This window comes from Phytophthora ramorum (assembly GCF_020800215.1).
Source record: "Phytophthora ramorum isolate Pr-102 chromosome Unknown Phyram_PR-102_s0017, whole genome shotgun sequence".
In the NCBI taxonomy this organism is placed as follows: domain Eukaryota; phylum Oomycota; class Peronosporomycetes; order Peronosporales; family Peronosporaceae; genus Phytophthora; species Phytophthora ramorum.
Window position 1 is genome coordinate 384,683 of NW_027150663.1, and position 26,123 is coordinate 410,805.

General features: G+C 54.1%; 9 protein-coding genes across 9 annotated transcripts; 3 read left to right on the forward strand and 6 right to left on the reverse strand.

Annotated features, from left to right (window-relative positions):
- Positions 1 to 356: 356 nt before the first annotated feature.
- On the forward strand, positions 357 to 1,489 carry KRP23_13259 (uncharacterized protein; the record flags this gene model as incomplete). Its single annotated transcript, XM_067883948.1, has 3 exons — positions 357 to 413; positions 479 to 685; positions 755 to 1,489. 3 exons carry the CDS (start codon positions 357 to 359, stop codon positions 1,487 to 1,489), a joined length of 999 nt encoding a protein of 332 aa, XP_067738578.1.
- A 284-nt stretch (positions 1,490 to 1,773) lies between these two features.
- Positions 1,774 to 2,739, reverse strand: KRP23_13260 (uncharacterized protein; the record flags this gene model as incomplete). Its single annotated transcript, XM_067883949.1, has 6 exons — positions 1,774 to 1,795; positions 1,871 to 2,098; positions 2,169 to 2,265; positions 2,338 to 2,415; positions 2,488 to 2,617; positions 2,683 to 2,739. The coding sequence occupies 6 exons, from the start codon at positions 2,737 to 2,739 to the stop codon at positions 1,774 to 1,776; spliced, it is 612 nt and encodes a 203-aa protein (XP_067738579.1).
- A 2,624-nt stretch (positions 2,740 to 5,363) lies between these two features.
- Positions 5,364 to 6,292, reverse strand: KRP23_13261 (uncharacterized protein; the record flags this gene model as incomplete). Its single annotated transcript, XM_067883950.1, has 4 exons — positions 5,364 to 5,925; positions 5,991 to 6,052; positions 6,135 to 6,188; positions 6,281 to 6,292. The coding sequence occupies 4 exons, from the start codon at positions 6,290 to 6,292 to the stop codon at positions 5,364 to 5,366; spliced, it is 690 nt and encodes a 229-aa protein (XP_067738580.1).
- A 581-nt stretch (positions 6,293 to 6,873) lies between these two features.
- KRP23_13262 (Dual specificity protein kinase shkC) lies at positions 6,874 to 9,126 on the forward strand (the record flags this gene model as incomplete). The annotated part of the gene is made up of 6 exons (XM_067883951.1): positions 6,874 to 7,124; positions 7,186 to 7,269; positions 7,339 to 7,407; positions 7,487 to 7,552; positions 7,626 to 7,700; positions 7,761 to 9,126. 6 exons carry the CDS (start codon positions 6,874 to 6,876, stop codon positions 9,124 to 9,126), a joined length of 1,911 nt encoding a protein of 636 aa, XP_067738581.1.
- A 989-nt stretch (positions 9,127 to 10,115) lies between these two features.
- On the reverse strand, positions 10,116 to 12,779 carry KRP23_13263 (Ankyrin-2; the record flags this gene model as incomplete). The annotated part of the gene is made up of 1 exon (XM_067883952.1): positions 10,116 to 12,779. One exon carries the CDS (start codon positions 12,777 to 12,779, stop codon positions 10,116 to 10,118), a length of 2,664 nt encoding a protein of 887 aa, XP_067738582.1.
- Positions 12,780 to 13,923: 1,144 nt separating this feature from the next.
- KRP23_13264 (Seipin) lies at positions 13,924 to 15,078 on the reverse strand (the record flags this gene model as incomplete). Its single annotated transcript, XM_067883953.1, has 1 exon — positions 13,924 to 15,078. The coding sequence occupies one exon, from the start codon at positions 15,076 to 15,078 to the stop codon at positions 13,924 to 13,926; it is 1,155 nt and encodes a 384-aa protein (XP_067738583.1).
- A 1,186-nt stretch (positions 15,079 to 16,264) lies between these two features.
- Positions 16,265 to 18,745, reverse strand: KRP23_13265 (uncharacterized protein; the record flags this gene model as incomplete). Its single annotated transcript, XM_067883954.1, has 4 exons — positions 16,265 to 18,264; positions 18,327 to 18,421; positions 18,486 to 18,562; positions 18,638 to 18,745. 4 exons carry the CDS (start codon positions 18,743 to 18,745, stop codon positions 16,265 to 16,267), a joined length of 2,280 nt encoding a protein of 759 aa, XP_067738584.1.
- A 158-nt stretch (positions 18,746 to 18,903) lies between these two features.
- On the forward strand, positions 18,904 to 23,205 carry KRP23_13266 (Myb-like protein H; the record flags this gene model as incomplete). The annotated part of the gene is made up of 3 exons (XM_067883956.1): positions 18,904 to 19,365; positions 19,429 to 23,097; positions 23,152 to 23,205. The coding sequence occupies 3 exons, from the start codon at positions 18,904 to 18,906 to the stop codon at positions 23,203 to 23,205; spliced, it is 4,185 nt and encodes a 1,394-aa protein (XP_067738585.1).
- Positions 23,206 to 23,977: 772 nt separating this feature from the next.
- On the reverse strand, positions 23,978 to 25,647 carry KRP23_13267 (uncharacterized protein; the record flags this gene model as incomplete). The annotated part of the gene is made up of 2 exons (XM_067883957.1): positions 23,978 to 24,021; positions 24,087 to 25,647. 2 exons carry the CDS (start codon positions 25,645 to 25,647, stop codon positions 23,978 to 23,980), a joined length of 1,605 nt encoding a protein of 534 aa, XP_067738586.1.
- Positions 25,648 to 26,123: the final 476 nt, after the last annotated feature.

Below are 26,123 nucleotides of genomic sequence, written 5' to 3' on the forward strand. Positions count from 1 at the left end.
TGCGCGTCAACTTGGAACGACGAGCGCTGTTGACCATGCCGAGGTAGAACATCTGGCATCCGGTGCGATCTGCTACCGTATACATGGTATTTACATTTATCAATATCATGACCTATTATAAAGCGTGAGTGCATTTGTCGCGGAGTACATGTATATGCTGGCCAGTGGCCACCAATACACGTGTAATCAACAGGTAGTCGTTGCTTCGTTCCTGCGGTGACGGCATCAATACGAGGCGAGAGACCACTTGACAATTTGCCGACTCAGCCAACAGGCTCGACATTTCTAAGCCAATGGCGATCAGCTACCAAAGCAGCGGTTTTGCGCGCGAAACGCAACAAGCGATAAAGCAGACCATGACTCCCGACGAGAAGAAGCCAAAACGGCGCAAGTGTACGTACGCCGCGCGACGGGTACGTTCCACAGCACTGCAGCGAACTTACTCAGACGTTAACATTACGTTTTGTTGACCCCGCAGGAAAAAGCCGAAGATCTTCGCGAGGAACTTCGCAAGCTCGAATCGGAAGTGACGGTGCTGAAAATCCGAGCAGCGGACCCAGAGCAAGAATCCGCGGTCGATGCCGTGCTGGAGCAAGCCAAGGCGGAAAATACGAAGATGAACCAAACCGCACGGGCCCAACACCTTCACATTGCTGAAATGCAGTCTGCTATGAGTCGATGCTACGTAAGTGCACAATTGTGGTGCTTGAGTCTTGGACTGGTGCTTGACGATACGTTCTTTGCATTGCCACAGGGAACGCAGCAGACACACCCGCTCTACACCCGCATTTGCCTTCCGAAGGACTGGGACCAGCGTCGGGCCATGCTCGTGTCCATTCGCGACGAGAAGCTACGCAATGCGTACAACTTCGTCATGGACCCCAGACACTACGTTGATATGGACAAGACGACGTACTCGGATGAGCTTTTCGAGTCCGCAGAAGGTGATTTCTGCGGCATTCGATTTGAGACCGTCCAATTCCCAGGCGTCAAGTCTCTTCAGCAAGTCTACGACGCAGCTGTGTACTATCTGACCAACATGGAGATCAGTATCACGGAGCGTCTGGGACATATCACGGTCAGGGATGACTACGAGACCATCGATGACAGTGTGTACAACGCGCGAGTGCTGTCAATGGTGTGTGACAATGTCACAATGGAGACGAGCTCGCTTCTGTTCCCAAAGCTGGACCCTGACGGGAAGTATGGCATGGTAGCACTCGACTCCATCGACGAGGACGAGCTCTATCCGTACGACTCTGCCAAGCGTGTCCGGAAAGACGTGTCTGCTACCTCCGTGTTCACCGTTAACAAAAGCCTCTCGACCAACGGCGAGTTGGTTGTGACGATGTATCGTGCGGCGTTCATCAAGATTCACCGGCCTCAATTTCCGATACCTGAAGATGCGCTGCACGAGCTGTCCACAGGAGTTATGGCATGGGGCGATGTCATGCTAAAAACTGTGCGCAGTATTGTGTATGGTGGCTAGATACGCGATAAGCGTTATCGGAATCGACGTGAACATCGATAATGACCACAGGAATCAATTATTGCCTATCAAGTAGAGCATTCACTCATTCATTCAATGCGACTGCCACTGCCCCTGGGTGAATGCATTCTCCTCTGGTATTGCTACTGCATGCTATTGAGCCCATGGTCCTGTTGTACAAGTCTGAGAGGAACAGAGTACACCAAGAATAAGGAGAATGCAACAAAACTCGACCCAAGAGGCAATCCAAACATGCCTCCACAGGAGTTGCAGCTGCTCATCTGTTACTGCATTTTGGACGAGAGCCTTCAATTTATTGATTCTAAGAGCGAATTTAGTTCGTGGTTAGTACGTGCTTGCACGGCTATTGCTTGTTCGTACCGTTTTGTGAATAGATCTTCCATGCAGATCTTATGAAGCAGTGACTGTGCTGCGTAGTGATTGACGATCTTTGTCGAGACAAGAAATCGTTCGAATTGCGATTCCTCCTCCAGCAAAAATGGTCGCTCGAACCACAAGCGCGGCAATACACGGCGAGAGTTCAAAGCAATTTCGGCGCATTCGTCGACGACCGCACGCACATAGCGACTTGATTCCTCGCGCGAGAAACTAAGGAAACAGGACCAGAACATTAGTTTCTTGACAAACTCCACCGTGACGGAATAACACAAATCCATACCTGGTAAACACTTGGATTTCGATTCGAAACTGAACCAAGGCTGCGTAAAACAAATTAATCGCTTCTTCCATTTCACCTGGAGCGGGGGCGTCAAGTGCTACAAAGCAAGTAAGCCAACAAGATCAGATGAGCACCTGAATGGAAGCATAGTAAACATTTCACGTGCTACCGATAATGATCCAGCATTTTTGAAACTGGACTTGCAAACGGGCTAAGCCGAAAACGAAGTCCCGCACATTCGCTTCGACTACACGCATCATAAATATTATTGAGAACGACCCAACCCTCATGGGACCCTACATATTGTCATAGGACCCACCTTCAAACGTGACCGCGTTCACCACGCAAATGCAGTTTCTTTCATCGACCAGCATGCCAATAGGTGGTGGGAGATCTCGCTCGATGAAAAATATTCGCTGCTCGGTGCACAGCTCATCCAGAAGTTCATCCTGTAGACATTCAAATGACCATTAATTAGTACGAATGGCACTTCGCGATTGAATACAGGCCTTACCTGGTCTAAAAACTGAATCGAGCACAACACACGAACTGGTGTGACTTCTTGCTTCATGTGAACCTTTTGTTTTTTGTGGGGTGGCTGGATTGCTGGCCCTACTTCTGGTGTACCGCCCGTCGTTGTATCTAGAGAGGGATGGCTTGTTGCATTTAAATACACCGCATTTCCACCGATCGCTTCCAAGAGTACATAGAGATCTTTCCAGTTGGAAGAACCCAATACGAGTTTGTACTTCGCACTAGGAAGAATTTTTGTTAGTACTGCCGACATCATATCTCCATTACGAGAAACAGACACGATGCTACTCAGAACAAGCCAGTCAGCATATTTGGGATGCATAATACAAAAGCCCGTGCGTACCGCAGCGTGTGCAACCAAGCAGCTTGACGAAGGCTAGCGCAAGTCTCGATTATCTCGATGCTTGAGACTGCTGAAGGGTTCAGACTCATTTTCTTCACATCCCGGAATTTCTGGTAGACTATCGCTTCCAGCGTCTCCAAGCTGACGCAGTTTAGTGCACTCTGGAAAGAGGCCCCATTGACTTGAATTAACTTCTTTCGCATCAAGTCCCACAATGCTGGACGTGCGATCTGTTGAAGAAACTGTTCGTACTGCGGGGGGCCATTGGAGTCACTTGAGTTGGTGTCCTCTCTCACAGTGATGCCGACTACTTCCGGCGATTCGCCCCAGTTGCAATTCAGAAATATGTCGCTCAAGAAATAATCGGTGCTCAGAGGGCTATCCTCGGTAGCTACTGCTAGTTTTACGCCGACTGGATGTGGCTGGGTATCCTGCGTGCTGCTATCAGTTCCGCGCTTCTTTCTTGCGATTGGTGTAGCGTTTCCTGGCAGACTTGCATTTCCACGAGGATCAGATCGATCCGTAACAGCTTGCACTAGCATTTCCGGAGGATGCCCTTGCGGTGATGCTGGGCATTCTTTTGATGGCGCTGGCATGATCTTCCGTGTTTCTGCAATTAATTCTGTGAGTCGATCCACCGCCACTAAATGATTCCACACAGACGGTGTATTCATTGATGCCTTCGTCAAAGACACATCCGAGCGTTGAACGCCGCGCAAAAAGCTGTCCGCGGTGGAAACGAGCTTGAATGGGGCATCAGTGACATTGGCGTCGTCTTCTCGCACGAGACCGCAGGGTAGTAAAAGCTGTTGTATCTCTCCATCTCCTTCCACGGTACTGTGAACACCAAACAATGATCGACCCCAGTCACCGTCAAACACGTTTGGTACGATGATATCCTTCACGAGAAACGCCGCCTGAGTATGCAATCTGATCATCCTTCTAAGAAGAGCGTTTGACTCGTCATGAAGAATTTTTTCGCCAGACCCACTCGCCTCACACCAATCGCTCTGCACACGTCGCGGACTGCTCAATGTGCACAGTTTCTTCTCCCGAGACTGCAGGTTTGGCTCGGTGCTACTGGTCGGCTGTTCTTCTGCAAAACCATTGCACCCTTCCCAATAAGCCCACAGAGTGAGGCCGTCCGTACGCTTGCACAATTCATTTGATGCCGGTGCATCCTGCATTGCAACAATTTTCTCAAGCCAACCCTCCCCGCTTTGCTTGAGCGCAGCATTCCCACCCCCCAAATCCTCAAGTTGCAAAGGAGGCAGCTCCAACGGAGCCAAACCACAATTCAGCTCAACATTCACATCACCGCCACAGTTTTTGCATTGACGGCCTCCATCTTGTTGCTGCTCTCTTCCAATCGACATCTCCATCAGCTCGTTTAAAATCCAACACAAGGATTTAGCCCCTCGCCTCGTACCTCGTAGTACTCGACACACCAGCCTGCATCTGAGGCCAATTCCCCCCTTCACTCGGTTCAGTTTCTTCGTCTCCCGTGCGAATTTCCGACGGAGGAAGCTTGTCGCTGTTCGTCTTACCTGGCGACGTCGACTTTGGTCTGTTACCCCTCCGCCGAGTCCTTGCGGGGTCTTCGTTCAGCTCTTCGCAGTATTTCGCCACGGATCCCACGATTTTACTCGTTTCAGCGCGGAATTTCGTGCAAACTGCGACGTCGGAGTCTTGCACGCACGTACACGTGAGCGCTAGAGGCAGTGTAATGAGCGACAAGAGGCTGCGCTGTACCGGGTTGCTGCGTGTGGTTGTGGTGGCGTGCCGCTTGCCAGGTGCGTGGCATCTTGCAGAATGAAGGTCACCTCGTTGAAGTTGATCTTTCACTAAATGTTTGTATGGTACACAAAATGGAGATTTGCATTCCCACAATCGGATGGGACTAAAAAAGATCGTGTATCAAAATCGAAAAAGCCATCATGACAGACGGCATCATGCTCCTGGGCTCGGACCTGGGCTTCGGCATTAACGCGTTCGTGGGTGGCCTCGTGGGGCTTCACATGCTGGCGTTGGTGCGTGCTGTACCTGCTTTCTGTATATGTGCTGCTCCGTGCCACTAACGGTTGTCTCTGCGCAGTTCTACTGGCTCGTCAAGTTCTTGCAGGAAAGCTCCAAGACGGCCAAGCACGCCTCGATCAAGAAGCGCCAGTGAGCGGTACAACCACGAAAAGATGCAAGGAAAGCACGAGACGTGCGAATATTTTGTAGTGGAGTACTAGGAGGCAGCGAGTTTATCTATCAACGACTCTCGCGGTAGTTTAGCCTTACTGCACCCACAGGGCTTCTAACGACCTAGTTTCCTATCGGTGGCCACGCATTTTCATCTCCTGCATCGCCTGGAAACGGCCTGTGTAATATCCTGACTGATACCACGCCATGAGCACGTTCGCTAAGCCGTCGTCCGACCCTGCTGCGCTGGGTACCGATCCCGGAAACGGAGCTGAAGCGCCAGGCATCCCAGGGAACGGCGTCGGAGGTGGTGGATAGTACGGCGACTGGGCCGCGAAAGATGGCATCTGGCCCAGATTCTGGGCGCCTGGTCCATACGGCTGAGGGGCTGCTGCAGGATACGCAGCTTGGAATTGAGCTTGGAGCTGGGCGTACGCTTGAGTGTAGGCGGCCTGGTACAGATCACTAGACTGTTGTTGCTGTTGTTGCTGCGGATAGCCAAAAGTACCTGCTCCAGTTGAGAATCCCCCGTACGCTGCAGCAGTCGGTTGGCCATACATTCCTGTCGCCGCCGCTCCTGTTGCTGCAGACGCATGAGCGTGCTTGTCCTCATCTTCACCTTCACCCCCTTCATCTAGGGAGACGCTCCTAGCAGCCTTCTTTCCGTTGGACCGCGACGCAGCCTTATGCTTCCTGTAAACATATAAATGTGTCAGCGGACAAACTGCTCGCTAAAGTTACGAGCAACGGCGTCGTACCTGCCAGCCGCGGACTGAGCAGCTGTGGAGCGCTGCTGGTCAGTCAGCGCTTGTTCGAATGCCTGCATGGGACGAACACGAACGACAGCAGATGCATGAGACACAAAGAGACCTACCAAGAGCTGTCGAGCGTTGTTAGTCTACCCGGACGATGGCCAAGTCGTCCCATTGGTCCTCGGAGCCCTGCTCGCTGCTGCTCTGCGCAGAAATAACAGCAAGTGCAGACGACGGCAAGGCATGTTAAAAGGCAGCGACGCGGGGCGGCAGTCAGCAGCAGCAACACTCCGTACCATCGATGCCATTTTCGCGCGCGTTGCCTTTGTGATTTGTGCACAGGTGGACCAAAAGTGGATTTTCTGTCACTCGCGGTTTGACGGATTTGTGGCTCCAAGAAGTCGAGCGTGATGCGGATGCCCTTCGGGACCCGAAGTATCCATGGTCTCCGCAGGCCGACGGACATGGCAAAATGCGTGCAAGTCTTGCACGCGTTTGAACCCTGATACCGCTGGTGACTGCGGAGTCTTCGCAATGTACCGCGGCCGAATAGGTCCAGTCAGCGTGTGCGCTCGATTTGGAGGTGGTTTCGCTCGTCATGAATTCAGTCAGCAGCGAGCTCTCGTTCGATGCCAAACTTAGGCGGAGCGAGCGCTGCAGAGGGCGTGCGCGCCGGCCACAATGGTCAGCTCGTGGACTGCTTCAAGCAGCAGGGCTGCAGCACAAGGCGCAGAGGCAAAGTTGCTGACCAATTTCAACTTGGCTTCACTATGGGTCGAGAATTTCCGCATGCCCCGAACCCTGCCCCTTTGGGTACATTTTTTGTCGAGAGTCAGTCGCAAAAAGTATTCAGGCGGAGCAGCCGTCCATTTGAATTCCGGCAAGCAGCATGCGACCCGTTGGCCGGAGCTTCCTCGCGGTGCTGCTGCTGGCGGCGGGCGGGCGGGCCGACGATACAACACTGGACGTGCTGTGCGGTACTCAGAATGCCACCCTGTCGATGCAGGACGCAAACCAGGTCTCGTTCACGTGCGCGAATGGAACCAGTGGCAACAAGACGATGATGAAGGACTTCCAGGTGAACGTGGAGGCCTCGACGCTCAATCTGGACATCCAGCAAGGCAGTATACTAGGGACACTGTAAGTGTATGCTCGATTAGCAGTGCAGGGAGAGGGAAACTGACAGTAGAATGTGGCGCAGGAACTTCACGGGCACGAGCGGGACCCCCACACTGGCGTACACTCAGCAGTTGAATATGGCGACGTTGAGCAATGTATACAGCCTGTGAGTAGGCAGCGACGGCGGCGTACCCCTTGGTCAGTTTCTCATGTGTCGTGGCTGTTGCTTTTGTAGGCGGTTTGAGAACGTCAAGTTTAGCCCCGAAAGTGTGAAGCTGGCACTCCCATCGACGATGAAGGACATGTGCGTGACTGTATTTGAACGACACTGTGGATACTTACGGGGAGCTCATGGGTGTGTGCTGCTGATGCTGGATCTACAGACACTTCAATGACATGACCATGACAAATCTGTCGTTGGTTAGTTACGTGCACGCCTTGACAGAAATGTGGGTTTCTTGCATTATTTGAGAGCTGTAGATTGTTTCTCGGCTTACACAATTTCTTCCGATGCTGTTGCAGTGACTTGCAGAACACGGCATTTGTCCAAATTCCGGGTATCCTCTACGAGCGGGTCTACGACTCCAGTATGAACATGTACGTCTGCAGCTGTGACATCATAATCTCAGGGAGGAACTGACATGTGGATTCGTGCAGTACGGCGAATTTGGCGCTTGTCAAAGAGGGAACAACTCTGTCGACTGAAAGCCTCCAAAACTTACGTGCAAACCTCGCTACTGAAGTTGACAGCTCGTGCAACGACACAACATCTTCGATGCGTGTTTCACCAGACTCGTCGACGTTAATCTGCAACACGAGCGCAGCATCTCCGAGTACGGACGCTTCGTCAAAAACTGGAAATTTTAACAGTCCCACTTCTATTGCGAGCAGCAGCTCTAACTCCGGGTCAGCTGGAAGTGCAAACGCTGGTGACAGCAGTGGCGGCATATCTACAGGTGCTCTCGTCGCCATCATCGTGGTGGTCGTCGTGGTCGCTGTGGTGCTGGCGTTCTTCATTTTGCGGATGCACTTCAGGCGCAAGGCTGCAAACGCGAACGCTCAAAACGAGGCTACAACGACTCTAATGAGCAAGGGTGATGCGACTGCTGATAAGGGCTCGTTCATTTCAAACGATGAGTTCCTGCGCAACTTCCGGCTGCCTCAGAGTGATGTGTCGCTTGTCAAGTCAGTGGGCACTGGCCGTTTGTGGATGGGCGAGTACAACAGCGAGAAGGTGATTGTAAAGCGCGTGGAATCAGAGGTGACGGACTCTTTCGTGACGAAAGCGCTCATGGCCCAGGCTCGGTCGTTTGCAACGATTTCACACCCGAACATTACGAACTTGGTGGGCGTTACGTGGCTGGCTGGCACAGATTTCGCGGTTGTGACCGAATTCATGGATAAGGGCAACCTGAAGACTGTGCTCTCGAACACGGACGTGGATTTGGATGTCAGTACGAAACTGCAGATGTGTCTGGATGTGGCTCTGGCGCTGGCCTACCTGCACGAAACCGAACAGAACCTTTGCGCGAAGAAGTTGTCCAGCCGGAAGGTGCTCGTGAACAGTGCTTTGAGCTGCAAACTCAGCTTGTTTGAGTGTGTCCCGAGTTCTGCCAAATTGGGCGGCCCGGGCAAGGCAGCCACATATTCGTACGGCATGGGCGAGGTGGCATGGCTTGCGCCTGAGGTTATTACGCGTTCATCCCCTATGGATGCGCGGAAGAACAATATGTACGCATTTGGCGTCTTGGTCAGCGAGATTTTCACACGGGTGTCACCGTATCAGGCACTGATCGAGGAGCAGGGCAACACGATGTCCGACGTGGAGCTTGTAAAGCGTGTTCGGCGCCAAGAGCCGCTGGTACCACACGAGGATCACCCGGCCTTCCTGGAGGCCCCTGCTAGCGTGCGGCAGTTGGTTGAGCAGTGCCTTTTGTACGCACCTATGAGCCGGCCAACGGCCAAGGACCTTGTGGACGTTTTGCACCACGCCAAGGAAGAACTAGTGACAAACAGCATCTGAAGAGGGGAAGAGCCTATTGGCGGGCGGGGGGAATTGGCGACAGCCGCCGTTCGTGCCGGCTCCCCCAGAGAAGAGTCGCCGTTCTTCGTTTTAGGTGCTGATGCTCCACTAGGTCGGCCAGAGCTCGAGGACCTAAAGTGAATGTATTTTGTATTTCTTGAGAGCGCATGCTTCTCAATTAGCAGACCCCGAGTTTCCAATGTGGTGCAAGTGGCACACTTTCGAGTCACCTGCCATTGGTGCTTGCTGCCATCTCCGTAGCTCCAGGTGCTCTATTCCGCCAACCTTGTCGGTAACAATCTGGAGTCGCACATACTTTTGAAGTAACATCCAGGTGAAGGCACACGCAGGAGGAAGAGCTTCGTCAGCGAAGAGTCTTCCCAGTCCTCCACGCCGCCATTTAGAATCAACAACTGACGCCAACTAGTATTTGGCCGGTCCAATCTCCATGTCCGACACACGCGCCATGAAAACGATGGCGTTCAGATCGTACACAGGCCTTCAGCTTGCTCTGTGACAACGTACCAACTAATCATCACTGCAAATTCTGGCATCGAAAGTTGTTGCCACGAAGACACCTCATTTCGTTGCCTGATCAAGCGAAACACCACGACCATCAACTGTGAAGGGATCGTAGAGGACGGTAGCAAGCATCGAGTTTCTCGTGTGTTCGCTCTGAATCGTTAGTCAGCAACCCCTCCTTACTTTTGAAGCTTCACTTCGCTGTTTGGTCTCATCCACAATATCGATTGCAGTTCTTGACAATTCTAGCAAGCCCGTCCTGCTCCAGTTGCTTGCTGTGCGTGTAAGGTACTTGCTCAATATGCCTAAGACGTACGGATAACCACCGCTTCTGCATTCGAATCGTTAGCAAAATAAAATAGTCGAGACTGCAGTCCTAGAGCGCAAGTCGTCCGTTGGATGGTCGTCGAGAGTAGATACGCTTATTCGTCCACTGCAACCCGTTAAATGCACGAGTTTTCTTTGGATCAAACTTCACCGCCAGCCGAGGTTTTGGCTCCAACCGGTTGACGTATCCGCCATTGATCCCACCAAGCCTCTGTAATTCCCGCGTCGCGATCCGTCTTCGTTGCAAGCAAAGTGCGTTTGAGTTGTTCCGAGTAGGCTTGGTCAACAGCAGTCAGACCCTTACTATCCTTGATATGCGGGTCGGCACCACTACGTAGTAGCAGCCACACTACAGCGGGTTTGTCCATGAATGCCGCCTTGTGCAGCGCCGTAGAGCCATCGAGTTGGATGATGGCATTCGGATTCGCCCCCCCAGTCAAAAGTAGCTGCACAATCGCGGCATGACCCTTCTCGGCTGCAAGATGCAATGCGGTGGATCCGTCAGCAGAGCGAACCTCGAGGTTGACTCGTTTCTTCACTAAATGGCGAACCACGTCGACATAGTCATTGAAAGTGGCCACCAGAAGAGCTGTAAAACCACTTCGTATCATGCAAATTTCCGGGTCGGCCCCTTTCATGAGGAGATGCTGCACAACATCGGCATGGCCTCCCGAAGCAGCCAGCAAAAGCGGTGTGAATCCACTAGGGGTTGCAGCATCCACTTGCGATCCTTCTACTAGCAGACACTGCACCATTTCCAAGTTGCCAACCTGGGCAGCCCAGCAAAGTGGAGTGAAGTTGTTGCCGTCGCATCGTGCTTCGATGTCCACATCGCTGGCCAGTAGACCTCGGACACTCTCTAAATCGTTGCGTTGCACAGCAGCCAACAAGTTGGTATCGTTTGAAGATGGAGGCTGAACCCTCAAATAGCTGAGGTACGACGGTGGGGGCCCCGAACAGCTCCAGTTACTGCGAATGCTGCTGGCCAAACCCTCAATGGAGAGATCATGCTGATTGCCTGCTTGACATGACTCTTGCTCTGTCGTGTCCTGCTTCCCCTCGGTCACTGCCGCAGTTGTGGCACCAAGTCTCACCTCTGTCTCGCCCTCGTCATTTTGCAGCATGACAATTTCATCCTCGCGTTTTGCTGTTTTGTCGTCTATCATCATCGCGATGCTTTCATTGTTTCCTCTTCTGCTTTGGTTACTGCTGGCGCTGCCCTTGGTATCCATACTGGAGATGCTTTCGGCGATGGTTGGCTCTGCATTCGGTTCTTCCATAGGAGCAGAGGTTTGATTGTCGTCTTTACCAGCGGGAGCGTTGGCCATGTCCAGCATTTCAATGACTTGATCATCAATGGCATAATCTCGTGCAAGCTTGCCGGTTGCATCGGTTAAGTTCACATCGGCACCGTTCTGTAGGAGACACTCCACTATTTCATAGCCACCCTGTTCAGCGGCAACATGCAACGACGTCAACCCACCAGCGGTAGAGGCAGCGTTGGCGTCAGCGCCTTTTTCGAGCAGGTAACGAGCCACGTCAGCACAGCCCTTTTGCACTGCTGCGAGTAGCGGAGTGACGCCATCGGCTCGTCCTCTTGCGTCAATTTCTGCTCCATGACTCGCGTGGTGAATCACGAGCGACAAATTACCGGCTTCTGCCGCAAAGAGTAACTTCATTCTCGACTCGTGCTTCTCCAAAGCCCGTACAACATTAGGGTCGTCAGCGTAGTCGTGCGCGCGATTGCCACGAGCGTCGAGACTGCGCGGATCAACTCCTTCTTGCAGCAACAAATTGACCATCGCCGCACCACCTCGAGCACCTGCAGCTGTCACTGCAAGGTGAAGCGCTGAGCTGCCATCCTTCAGCGCTGCAGCGCGATCCGCTCCAGCTTCAAGTAGAACACGTGCAATCTCCACGCGTCCTGAACCCCCTGCTGCAACCAGCAGCGCCGTCTCATCCTCCGGTCCACAGGTCTCCAGGTCATCCCCTCTTGCAACCAGGTACTTGACCGCTTCCAGCTCCCCGGCCGCCGCTGCATTCAGCAACGCCGTCTTGCGATCGAACGCGTCCAGCATCTTGGCGATCTCTTGATAGTCGGCAGTCACGTACTCCCTCGCGCGTTTACCCGCGCCATCTTTGCGTTGCGTGGACGCCCAGCACCGCAGCAGTTCGGCCACAATGTCCGTGAAGCCACCTTGTACCGCCACATGCAACGCCGACCTGCCCGAGGCTATAGCGACGTCTGCACTAGCCTTCCGATGCAACAAATACACCACCACGTCCGCGTATCCAGCTTTACTGGCGAGATACAGAGCTGAGGCTCCGTCGGGTCCTCGGAACTCGACTTGGGCGCGATGTCTCGCTAGGAACTGCACCACCTCCAATTGCCCCCCACTGGCGGCCGCCATGAGAGCTGTGGCTTCGTGATACTCAGCATCTACAGGCACTCCGGCCTTCACGAGGGCTCGGACGAGGCCGATCTCGCCGATCTTGGCGGCCGAGGCCAGCGACTTGGCAGCTTGGCTCGAGTGCACCGACATGCCCGAGGCCAGCAGCCGCCGCACGGTCGTGTCACTGGCTCGGTCATTGCCCGGACTGCGTCGACTGCTGCTGCTCGGGCGTCGGCTCTTGGGCGTGGGGTCGCTGCCGGACGAGCTGCCGGACGATGCGCGCGTGAGCGACGCCGGAGGGACGTCGAACGTGTCGACACTGAGGGCGGATGCGCTCGAGAAGCTGGCGGACGCAGCGGAGCGAGAGAGGAAGGAGCCGCTCACAGGGCGAGACTCGCCCGGAGGAGGCATGGCTAGACTAAGCGTTGGCTTGACGACGCGAATTTGAGTCTGACGAGCTACGATAAAGTTTTCTTCCTTGGGGGATGCGCAGTGAAGGCTTCACTCGGACGACGAGACGACGCACAAATAGCTTGCTACGACGAGATTGCAGCTGGCCTTCTCCACTGCAGAAGTGCTTGTTGCAAGGAGGTTGAAGGAATTAGTGCGGCATTGAGGACGCTGGTTGTGCGAAGGTGCTGACTCAAGGCAGCCCTGTGTTGAGGATCAAGCGTGAGGATTGTGAAGCCTTGCAATTCGGACTGTATTTGGCAATCGATGCATAAACTTAGAGTGCACATGAGTCGGTCAGAGGCTGCATGTAGATATTGTGCTGGGTGTTGAATGCGTGCAGATCTGCATGCAGGAGAGAGCCATGAGAAGCAGGTCAAGCCAAATGGCGAAATGGCGTGTTCAACGTGTGACATAGACTCGACCGTTCTCTCCAGGTGGCTACATGTGTCGACGATGTCCTTGACGCTAGTTTAGAGGAGCCCAGAGGGGGAAACAATGAACAGGCTGTGGATTCTTCCCACTTCGACATCGTGGGGGTGGCCTACCGGGGCCTGCAAGCTGAGACCTGAGAAGATTCAGTGGCTGCCACCAGTAGATTTGAGTGAATGCTGTCTACAGTGTTAAGGGGCTTTTGAAGTATATTTGCTAAGATTGCTATTGCTGTGGATAGTTCACCCGCTTACGCACGAGGTTTTGCTGTGCAGTCCAGCGCGGTGGTTCTACTTCTGCAATCCGCAGGTGAGGGCTACTCGCAATCGCTGTACGGGTGTCTTCACCGCTGAAAGGGTCCATTCTCATGGAAGTGCTGGTGGCTGGACGAGAAAGTTGGCAACTGCATCATTAACCAGCAGCAAGACGACGGCAGCCATGCATTACCGCGAGAAGGTAAATTGAGCGACGTGGGAAATGAACAGTGTACCCTCAAGTCGAAGGCGTCACGACGGTCGTCAGGCCCGGCAGCAATCACTGCCGTTAACCTTTATATTCATTCGAAACTGCGACTCAAAACTGGCATACACTCGAGCTTTTTCGTTTCTCCTTCGTCACTCACAGCTCGGTATGCCGATCAAAGACAGACAAATTGCCTCTCATACTTGTCACTTCAAGACGAAGGCTCCTTCTTCACGTCCGCCACCTCCTCCTTGGTATCATCCGCTTCCTCACACACCAACTCCGACGACTCCCCCATGCTCGTCGTCGTGAACGACATGTCGCCAATCAGCGTCTCGCTCTTCGTGTGTGTCGTGGTCACCTCCGTGTCCGAAGCCGGCCCCGTCTCAAACAACTTCTTCGCCTTGTCACGCGCGTCGGCAGCAGCAGCTTCCAGCACCGTCGCATCAGCGGCTGCTTCCTCATCAAGCTGCGGGAGTGCGTACACCGCATACAAAATCACCAACGCCAGCGCCTCCAAGAACACAATGTTCAAGATGAACAGAATCGCCGTCGGCACCGCCCAATGGTACATCAAATAGCGCAGGCCCGTGAGCTGTGCGATAACCGTGAGTTTCGCCGAGTAGACCTGCAGCTTGGGCGTGTTCAGCTCAACGTCCACCCGCGTCAACGGGAACTCGGCGCTCTCCAGGTACCCATTGACCGCCGTCACTCTCAGCGTCTGCGCCGGCTCCGAGAAGCCCAGCGCGTAGGGCACGAGCCAGAACGCGAGTCGGACCCACCGCACAGGCGCCGGCATGTCGTGCAGTGTCACGGGTCGCGTACTGGTCGCCAACTGCCGCTTGTCGGCCTCCCAGAGCTCCGTGGACACCATAAACACGCCCAGCTCGGCGTTCACGCGCGTCTCGGGCACCGTGAGCTCCACGATCACGTCGTACGTGACTCCAGGCACCAGCACGGGCTGCGTCTCCTGCTGGGGCTTGGGCACCGTCGACCGCCACTGGTGCACGGAGTCTTGCAGGTCCAGCGACGCCGTGGGCACGAACGCGTTGGGAGGGCTCGTGATCGCTGCGTGGCGCTGTCCGTAGTCAAAGAAGATCTGCTGCTCGTGAAATCTGGACGGGATCACGGCGTAGTACAGCAGCGCGTAGAGAATGGAGGCCGACGCGAAGAGCGTCGACACGACGGCCAGCACCTGCGCGGCGCGTAGCCCCCACAGCAGCAGCAACCGCGAGTAGTCCCTGGCCACGCGCATGAGCTCCTCGCGCAGTCGCTGGCGCTCCGCCTCGTCCTGTAGCAGCTCCGTCGCGCTCGTAGGCAGCAACGCCAGCAGCAGCGTCCACGGGACCCACGAAGCCATCGCCATTACTCTTTGTATCCGAGTTGTTCTTGGCTACACTGATTTGATATAGACCCGGCATACTGGTCAGAATTGGTCATCGCGACAGGGTGACGATGTTCCTTAGCGACGCTCTCCTCATATGTCTGGAGGCTGTCCCCGTACTGGCGTTAGACGACGAAGCGCACGCGAGGCTTCAGTGTCGCTATCGTTTCTGTGCCGGTAGTCGATTGAATAGGATGTTGACGATGCCATTTCCCTTGTTTATTGTGCGCTGCTGTGCGTGCATTGTAGACTGCATCGGGAAGTACATTGAGATGAAGAACCGAACGTAAGAAGTGGATGAAGGTGGCGCTAATGGGGCTGCAAGGAGGGACGTGTTGCTGATTGGGGGTTGATGCTGTAGATCAATTGGTGTGTCCCGTAGTTGACTGCAAAAAGATGAAGACGTAGAGAGAATTGTCGGCAATGAGATGACCACGCAGTACCGAGCAGTGTTGAAGCGCAAGCGAGTTCGTGGCTTGATTGGTGAAACGTTCGTAGATTTATCGGAGTGTTGTTGCTTGCCGCCTGCCAGGACGATGAGAATCCAAGCGCGAGGTGGTGTCCGAGACCCGGATGCGACTATCTGTAAAAGCGCCGACAATTTCACAATTCCGAAGTGCGGCACGGTGGACTGCTTCCGCTGTCGCGGGTACGCGTACAGGTTCTGGCTCTGTCGCGGCAAAGAGGACCAGTCGTACTTGGCGTGGGGAGCGTCCGTGGGCGAGCAAAAGGCCGTTCAAGCGTGCCCAAAGTGCCAGATGCGCGTCTGAAAGAATGAAGTACTGCTGGGTGTGTAAGAGTACGTGGGATGCGAGCCACTACGCATGCTACGACCTGCCGTTCGTCAGGGCTTCGGACGTTGGTTGTAGTGCACGCTGAGCTACGCAGCCATTGTGTTGGTTGTAGGCAGCTGAGTTGTATTCTGTGCCGTCGTTCACACCGGTCGCATTCCCTGGGGTGTCAATAATGGCCAAAACCACGGACACAGATCGGTGGAATTTGCGTGAAAAAGGTTGGTCTACAAAAAACTATTTACCCGAAGTTTTGTTAGGACACAGCGTGTGAAAATACATGTTCAACCGAGATCACTTCTGAATGCATTTTTCACGCTAGCATCAAATGTACACAAGACACATTCGGCCCTACTAGCCGGATTGGTTCCGGTACCCTAGGCATTGTGGTACTTACGGAAGATGTGGCCAGGCAGGATCCACTGGTCCCAGTCCTTCTCGTACTTGAGGTAATGCACGTAGCAAGCGTTGGTGCGAATGACCTTGAGCACGATAGCGTTGTACAGGTCGCCCTTACTACCCCAGCGCGCCATCACAGTCTCGTGCACCTCGGGCGTCTTCTTCAGGGCCACCTTCTTCCCCTTCTTGCGCTGGTAGAGAGATGATACAGGCAGGAACTCGTCGTAGATGGACTCCCAGTCAGAGTAGTGGATCTGCACCAGCACCTGGTTTTGCACCACCTTGAGCACCTTGGCCTTATTACGCTTCTCGAAGACTTGCACGCCAATGGTGTTGCCCACCTTGAGATTCAGCGAGTCCCAGTGAGTACTCGCTGCCGATGCCTCCGCCTTGTGCTTAGCCAGCTTATTCTTGTTTGCCGCCGCTTCAATAATCTGCTGTGCTTCAGCCGCTTCCTCGCCGTTCAATGCGGCCATTGCCTTCGTGAAAGTAGAACCGTGGGTCGAGTTCTTCTTCTTGTTCAGTTTGGCACTAGAATCAATGCGCACCAGCAAGTGGTCAATGTCATCCAGCAGTTTTTTCCAGTCCCACGAGTCTTCCGTGGGTAGGACCTGTTCCAGGGACAGCATCCGGCATGCATGGCGCAGCCCGCGCAGCGTGTCCAACTTGCGCAGCGTGGTGATGTCCTTGTTCAGGATCTGGTTGCTGGCGTGGTAACTCTCCTCCAGTGCCGACATTACATCGTGTGCAGCGTTCCAAAGAATCTCGGCATGGTTGATCGTCGGGGAGTCCTGCGCCAAAAATGATCGCAAGAACCCCGTGAGGTTCACTGTGTCCACGTGGAAGCGGTGGTACGATAAACACGCCGTTACGTTCTCGCAAGCATGCAGCGTGCCCTCAGGCATGTACAAGATTTGACCGGGCTTCACGTCAACCCGCCACGCTGGCAGAAACGCCAGCTGGGGCATCTTGTCGAGATCCACGTCATGGAAGTTCACAGATTCGTGAACCGAGTCCAATTTAGCCGCCTCACGGTGCAACATCGTCACACGCTTGGTACCGATGATAGGGGCGATGGTGATGCCAAGGCCACCCGGGTCCAGGTGCATTCGACTCCTCGTGCTTTTCTGGCCCATGAACAGGTACTGCAGCGGGTTGTCTCCGCGCACAGCATCCAGCCAATAGAGAAGCAAGTTGTCACCCAGCACAGGCAGCTCCTTACACTTGTAGCATAGCAGCTGACCGGCCTTCGAGTCCAGTGGAAATTGCCACTGATGCAAGTAGTAGTCCGACTTTTCGTGCTCCCAGTAGTTCTTTACGTAGTAGCTCAGTGGCAAATACGTCTTGATCGGGTTGCGCTCCTCGTAGTTGCGCTCCAGCACGGGCACCTTCACGTCGTGGATGCCGTCCAAGAACGCTGTCGTGTCCAGCTTGCCGTCCGGCTTGACCCATCCATCTGCAAACCGGAGCCAGTCCGTGTGGCCCTCGAGCAAGAACGGCTCGCCTGCAAAGCGCTTCGCCTGGATCTTCTCCTTCGCAAGGCGGTTGTTCACGTTGATCACCTCTACCTGCTTGAAGTACAAGTGCTCCCACTGCGTCGGAATCGTGTACGTTGGGTTCGTGGCTTGGGTCTGGGCCTCCTCTGACCCGTACGTGGTCTCCTCCGCCAGCGCTGTCCTGAGGGGAGGAGCTGCAGCCTCCGCGGCCTTCTCACCCGTCTTGCCACTCGCTTTAGGCCGCTTACCCTCCGCTCCAGACTCGGTGTTTGCCGTCTTTTCCAACGAGCGCTTGCGTGCACTGCCCTGTTGCTTGCCAAAGATCGGTGCCAATTTGTCGCTAGTGGATTCCGCCGCGGAATCGTCCTCAGGCACCGCCGTCGCAATCGCTTCTACCTCCGCCACCACCGCTTCAACAGCAGGCTCGGGGATCGTTCCTCCAAAGAACGGAGGACGCAGAGGCAGCGGCTGGCCAGTCAGCACTGCCAACATACAACAGTATCAGCTTCACAGTCTTTAGCAACCTCTCAAAGCTGCTGCGTACCGCCCACGATGCTTCCTTTAAAATACTCGAGCGCCTTCTCATTGGCCTTCAGCACATCCAGCATCCCTTGGATGGCGGACGCCGCGCCAATGGCTCTACGACGCGCAACAGTCAGTCGATTACTCTAGTTGCTACCGCCCTCCCAGCAGATCCACGCACTTTTCCTCCACCAACTGCGTGCGCAGCTCGTACGTCTTCTGACTCAGCGCCGGGTGCCCCGCCAGACCCTCGCTCACCTACCACAAAAATCACAATATCGTTACTTTTAACCGTCGGATAACTAATGTGCTTAGTTACTGGCGCAGGTTTACCTGCAAGATGACGCGATCTAGCTGGCCAGTCTCCAGCGGCGCCGACGTGGCCAGCACGCCCTCGTCCAGCTCCACGTGCTGCTCGAACGCCTTGGCAGCAGTCTCCATCTCTCAGCTATCAGAGCTCTTCCCGCCGAAAATGACAGGGAGAGCGACCATCCTCCTAAGTACTGATGAAGTGGTACACATCATATAGATGTTCTTAACCATTTCCCGCAATATATGTTCTTAACCATTCCGCAATATATGTTCTTAACCATTCCGCAATGGTGGCTCCGGGCGCGAAGAAGCCGTCGAGTGCGCGGCAGGATGGGGCGCTCCGGGCGCGCCACGAGGCACTGGCGCTGGTGGAGGAGAAGTTCCGCGACTTCGACGTGGTGTGGGCCAAGGTGCACGGCTTCCCGTGGTGGCCAGGCGTGCTCTTCCACTCGTGGGACGTGGTGCGGCGCGCCGGCATCCGCACAGACCCCAAGATCGTGGCGGAGCTGGTGGTGCCGCCGCCCGAGAAGGCTCCGGGTCGAGAGACGGGCGTCTCCCACCTGCGCCGCCACTGCCTCGTCATGTTCTTGGACAAGTTCAACTTCTCGGTCGTGGAGATTGAGCCTGGCAGCGTCGCGAGCTTCACGGCGCACTACGAGCTGTACCAGCGCGCTGTTATGGGCTCCAAGAACAAGAAGAAGACGGAGTTCCGACGTGCGCTCGTGAAGGCTGCAGAGCTGCTGCATTTGGTAAGGAAATAGGAGGGGGTTAGAGCTTTTGGAGCTTTACATTGATGTTTGTACTGTTGGTAGGGAAATGAGTATGTGGAGGACGACCTGGTCATGCTGGAGGAGCCAAGTCCCGCCGAAAAGAAGCAGCGGATGGAGGAGGTGATGGGCGTGGACGAGGAAGAGGACGGCAGCGCATCGCTGGAGGACGCGTGGGACGACCTTGGGAACGGCGACGACGCGGCACCTAGTGCGGAAGAGGTGGATGACTTGGTGGCGGAGCAGAAGAAACCGGCACGCAAGTCGCAGAAGAAGAAGTCGGGGAGGAGAGGGAAGATGGCGGACGCGAAGGATGTGGAGGATGAGGAGAACGAGGAAGACGTGGTGCTTGTGACGCCAGCGAAGCAGCGACGAAAAGCACCAGCGAAGGACTCCAAGCCGAGAGCTCGGAAAGCGTCGAGAAAAGAAATCCAGGGGGCAGCGCATGTTGTTTCACGGTCTTCGTCGCCGATTGATCTGACAAATTCCCCGGAGAGCGAGAAAAAGAAATCGCACAAGGACAAAGCAAGCGGCAAAGGATCAGGGAAGTTGCCCAAGCCCAGGAAGAAGAAAATTGATGGCGATGGTGCTGAGAAGAGTGGTCGCAGTAAAGTCCTGATAGTGGATGCTGATGACGAATTTCCGATTCAATCGACCGAGCTTGACGGTGGTAGTGAGCAGGTTCCAGACGAAGTTGCAGACATTACTAAGGAGGAGGAACTGAGTGATCTGGTGCTGACACCTCTATCGTCAATTTGGACGACGACAGTGGCAGGTGACCAAAGTGCTGGAGCTGGAGGTCACACCCAGCTGGCGTACAAGCAAAGTTTTGTGTGGGATGACGCTGTGTTCACAGATGACCTTACCATCGCTGAAAAGGAGAAAACTGAGATCGAACGGAAGCAGGCTGAAGACGCTGCTACGCACGCTGGGCCTGGGCGTTCGTTGGGCAAGCGGCAGTCGCGGTCTGTTCAGCAATCGCAACTTCGTCAAAACCTAATGACAGGAAACTTGGATCCGCATACGATGGTTCAATGCACTGCCTACCGCCCCAAAGATTACGTGGAGGACCCGAATAGTCGAAGTCGCGGAGGACCTACACTAGACCCCCCATTCCAGGTTGTGGTGCACCCGGATGCAGTGTTTGTGGCAGATCTTCACTCACACCTTGCTACTTGTGAAATCATTGGCTTCCTCGGCGGTAAATGGGATGAAGCTTCCAAGACTTTATACATTCAGGCTGCCTTTCCGTGTCGCTCCCTAGTTATTGATGGCGACGATGGGTCGACTGACGTGGAGATGGATCCGGGAAGTGAAATTGAACTGCGCGGCATCATCGAAAACGCGCAGCTGGAGGTCGTGGGCTGGTACCATTCCCATCCAGCATTTGCACCTGACCCATCCGTTCGAGATATCGAGAATCAAAGCAGTTATCAACAGCTCTTTCAACGCCCTGCCACTAACAAAGAAGTAAGTGGAGAAAATAAGCCGTTGGAGCCATTTGTCGGTCTGATTGTTGGCACGTATGATACCCGACGAAATACGCCAGTCAGTCTCTTCCGCTATTTTCACACACGAGGCGAAAAGGTCAGCGGTGGTTCGCGGCGTGAAATCTACATGCCTTACGAGTTAATTCCAGGTCGGCGCCATTTCCGAAGTGTGCTGCAGGATGAAGAGCGGGAAAGGACGCAATTGATTCCGATGTATCGTTCAGTTTTGAAGCTCTTCGACTTGGAGCTGACATCTGTCAAGCAACAACTACCGGTGGATATTAAGGTTGCGCCGACACGGAGAACGACATCTAAATCGTCACCGGTGAGAAAGCGCAAACCGAGTTCTGATAACGTTGGATATAAGCCAGTAAAAAAGGCTAGGGCGAAAAACAAACCCTCCACACGCTCTACTCCAACGGGTCATATTGACTTGACTGGCGAAGAAGATGCCCAGAATTCAGAGCCTGTAGAGAACGGAGTAGCAAAGAGAGAAATCAAGTCTGCGGCGACAAATGGAGATATGGCTGAGACCACCTCAGACGGCGTACGTCTCGATGAAGCAGAGGCTACCGGTGAAGCAGTCGCTTTGAATGACCCCGCTCCTAATGATGAAAAGGTTGTAGAAGTCCCAGCGCTTTCCGTTAGTGTCGAGGCTCAAGTGAGAAGTATTAAGTCTGCCGATGAAAAGCCGGAAGACCTTGAAGTTGGCAGCGTTGAACGACAAGTCGCAGAGATCGTCACGGACGCTGTACTATCTTTTACTGAGGTTGCTAACAGCGGTGGCGAACAGCGAAAGAGATCGAGAAAAGGCCAGCATCCAAAGCGGATAAGTGAAAACTCGGGCAGTTCAGGTGGCGGTGATCAACTTTCAACGGATAGCCCTGTGAGTTGTGACGCGTCGGCCAAATCAGCGGCGAATGGTTCGTTGGCGAAAATCGCGCAGCGCGAGGGGGCCGGTTTGAATGGTGTAGCATCGGGTCTAGCGGTTAAGATCGACGTGGACTCGGTAGGTGCACCACTGACATCCAGTACCATGCAAACCTCGTCAAACTCTTCTTCATCGTCTGTAGCAAAAATCGGCGCGTCTCCGTCAACAAGCAGCAGCTCCAGTCGAAAAAGAAATCGAAAACCCACGAAGACGATAAAAAATAGCAACCGGTCAAATTCGCCAGCAAGCGATGGGCCATCGCCCGGCAGGTCTCCAAGTCCGATCCATCCTCCAGCCCAGGCATATATTGAGGTGTTTCAAGCGTCAGGGCCTCGGCTTCCGAACGGAGGCACGCATGAAGACAGTGCCCAACCGCCGAACCGTGCTAGCTGTCCAAAACCAGATAATCTGGTAGACGGCGATATCCAGTACATTGATGTGGACGAAAGCATGGATATGGGCGTACCTAGCCATGCTAGCGAGTCTGAAGAAGCCAAAACCACGGTGACTGTGAATGCTACAAAGTATGATAATCTCTGCAAGCCGGAAGTCCGACGCTTTGTGACCTCCTTGGTGGACATGGTGGTGGAGAGAGTGGCTCAAGGTAAGTCTGCTGGTGGTAAGTTGAGGTCGCAAGATGGAAAAGAATCTTTGCCCCCTTCTGCAGCGCCTTCTTCCTTCTCTGCTGTGGCAAACGGGTGTTCTTCGACCCCCGGCAACTCGGCATTTGAGGCGACGGTAAATGGCTTTGCGGAAGTCAAAGGTAATGCTGGGAAGTCCGACTCAATAGCAAAAACAAATGTGGATGCTGCTGCTGAGGACTCTAATTCAAGCCTGAATGGAAAGCAACGACGTACTGGTCCACATCTTTTTGGGAGAAATTGTGAAGTCGAAGATATCCAGACGTCCTTGCAGAAGATGGCAGTTCATGTTGACAAGTTAAAGACTTTCTGGGCTGCCAACCCAAGTGAAGCTGATACTGATCTCCCAGCTGATGCACCCTCTGGCGCGGAATCCAAACGCATAGGTGCGAACCCCAAAGTCAAGCAAGGTGGTGTGACAGGAGAGCAAGATCATCTTACTGCATTGCGAATCAAGTACGGCACAGGCATGGGTGGGTGTACAGAGCAGGTGATCACTTTGGTGGACTATTATCGCGACTTTGAGCGTCGCACCGACCTGAATGAGATTTGGAAATCACGGATAACCAAGCTGGAGAAGATCGAGACCTCTCTCTCCGAGTACGTCCAATTACTGAACATCCCTGCTGCACTCCGGTATGACTTCATCAAGGTACGCAAATTGTTGCGTTTGGTTGTGTTTTGAGTGACTAACACGTTCTGCTAGGACCTTATTTCGTATCTGCGCAAGTCGTGGGCATCAAAAGATCGGCGGAGATAAGTGCGGAGCTTTCAACTATCAACCAAAGCAGTGATTTAATTGTGAACGTCTAATCTGCTGATCTACGTGCACCTTGGTCTTTCATTAATCGGAGATTACTAACCTACGAAGTACTCGACGAGGGCAGCCAACCCGGCGATTTTGCCATTACAATAGTCTTGTTTCCAGTGCGCTACTTTTTCAGCGCCCGGTTCCCTCGATCGCTGGCTGATCGTTATACCTGCTAACACGCCGCAAAATAGGTCGCGCCGGCCCGCGTCGAGCACTCGTCACAGGAGGCACGTACACTGAGCCGTATGGATCTTGATATTGCGAACGGCCATACGAAGGCATCGACGAAGGCCCCGGGGGTTGTGTTAGCAAGCCAGGTGGGTCGTGTATCCCGAATTCTTGCTGACTCCAGCGTTTTCCGAAGCGGAGTCTCTGAGATCTTCCAAACACTCCGTCTGGACCACCTGCGTCTTCATGCTGGTCCGGATTTTGATTTTGTTGCGAGGATACTTGAGAAGATGAGGCCATCACAGGAACGTTGGTAATAGGACGGCTTTGGCTGCTCTGGTATAGCCTCGTGTCAACGTTGGTGTTGTCGTCGATGCAAAATCGCGAGCGAGAAAGGTTCTCCTTCTGTCTCATCCAGTCTGGCTTCAGTCCACCAGTCACACGACGAGGGGCTGGGAGCTGAGCTGGAGCAGGAGGCTGTAATGGGGGTGGCGCCTGCCTAAGCCGCGATAGCCTAGGGATTGGCGTGCTGTCTTCCCGAACCAGGTGCTCTTCAGGTGGCATCCTCGGCGCCGACGAGGCGTGGCGCTGGGGTCGCTGTGATGGCGATTGTCGTCGATTCAGCGGGAGACTTCCACGGCCAGGAGATCCGCCACGCCCACCACGTCGACCTTGTTGCTGGGGTCGACTATTTGACTGCCGAGCCGTGGCAGGCGTCTTTGCTGATGTCTTCGAAGCAGCAGGAATATTCTTGATCCAAGAACTCTTGATCCATTTAGCGAGACCCGTGATGCATTTCGGCAAAGCACTCTTACGCCCTGGAGGCCCACGCGCCTTGCTCAAATAGTTGATAGTCTTGCCAATGTTCGATTCAATCACCTGATTCCTTGCCGGTGTTGGGAGCATGGCGACAATCTTCAAAACGTGAAGCAGTTCACCGTCATGCCCCATGCGCTCGCGAATCTTTTCTGGTGAATCACCTGCACCGTCCTCTGTACTCGCGTCGTCCTTATCGTCAATAACTTCAGTTGCAAAGGAGTTCAACAAATGATTAAGTACAATCAATCCGTCAGCCTCCATAAAGCGAATAACTGCGTCACGGTCCCGAACGTCAGGGTTGCCTAGCAAGTCGTACTGCATGGCTATTTTCACGCTATTCGCCTCCTGTCGATCCAATAAATTCAGCAGCGAGGCCCGTAGAAGCTCGAACGCCATAGCGCGCCTCGGCAGTGGCTCCGTTGCCTCGTGAGGCTTCTTATCAATGATATAGAACGGCATTGAGCTCTTCTTCTCTTCCAGCGCTGCATCGGCGGGCGTTGTGGCAGCTGTGGGTTCTTTGCTTCCAGGTTCTTCGTGAGTTTCATGAATCTCCACCATGTCATCCGGATCTGCCACTTCGCATTGATCAACATGCATAGGGCTTGGCTCGCTAGCCCTCTCCAACGCATTTGCTCGAGTAGCACTGCCTAGTGTGCTGCTCATAATCTCTAAAATGTTGGGCGCTGGCTCTGTCTCCTGACCTGCACCTGCATCCAGCTCCGCTTGATCGACTTGTACAACTTCATCGTTCCTTTCCTCGTCAGCCACATTCTCCACCACTGCAATAGACCCTGACGGAATCAGCTGGACTGCGGCATCGTTTTCAGCCTCGACACGTGGCCGCTTCCTACTGCCAGGTACTGCCTCATCTTCGTTAATGCTTCTTGTTCGTATCGTGCCGCTCCGCGTCTTTTTCCGCCTCGGTGATGAAAAGAACGGCGACTTGAGCACGGCAATCATGCCGTCGATGACAGCCGACTCTGATACCTCTTCGGTCGAGCCGTCCTCATACTCTACACAATATCGATCACCAAACGGCAAGAAGCACGTCACATGGCCGCGTACATCTTCATCCACATGACTGTGGTCATCACTTGAGCCTTGCTGCGGTCGGCGCAGCTTGACACCCAAATAGCGACTAGTTGTGGAATCCTTCAATGGTGGGGGAAAGTCGTCCTGGTCGTCGTCATGGAGCTCGATATTAGGCGCCGACAGGAACTTCATCACCTCTCCTCGTGCCAGCCGTCTTGGCTCTCCCCCTCCCGGCACGAACAGCGTATAGCAGTCCAGCGCCTCGTCGTAGCGTGTGAGCCACCCATGCTCCTCTCCGCCCTTCTTGGGCTGTCTGCGCACCACGTGCGAGCCCACGAAGCCGAACGGGTCCTTGGTCTCAATGTGCGCCATCTTCCCCTATGGAAGAGGCCGCACTCACGCCTAGGGCTCACTTAAATTTCGAGTCCGGGGCGTCCTATATTTTTAACGAAAAAGGTGTCTAGCCGTCCAGAAACTTAATAACTGGTGCGTTAGACCCTTCTCCTGTTGATTCTCGTTGCTATTTCGTGAGCGTCACTTAAACACTGCACGCAGAAGCGCCCGAGTTTTCTCTCTCTTTGGGTCGGTTTTCTTCCCCTCTCTTTGAGCTGCCACGTTCTCCTTGTCCACGCGCCAAAGCAAATTGCTGTTGGACTTAGGAGCGGACGGGAGATGCAGAGCAGCCACTGAGAGAAGGTAGGAAACCACGCCAAGCGAAGAGGAAATGCGGGCCGAGGCAGCAAGACCACCGCCCCCAGTCTTCTTGACTACTTGCCGAATGAAGTCCGGCGAGGTCCCGCACCAATCGATTGGTCAAAATACTTCGTTTGGATCATATTTTGGCCAAT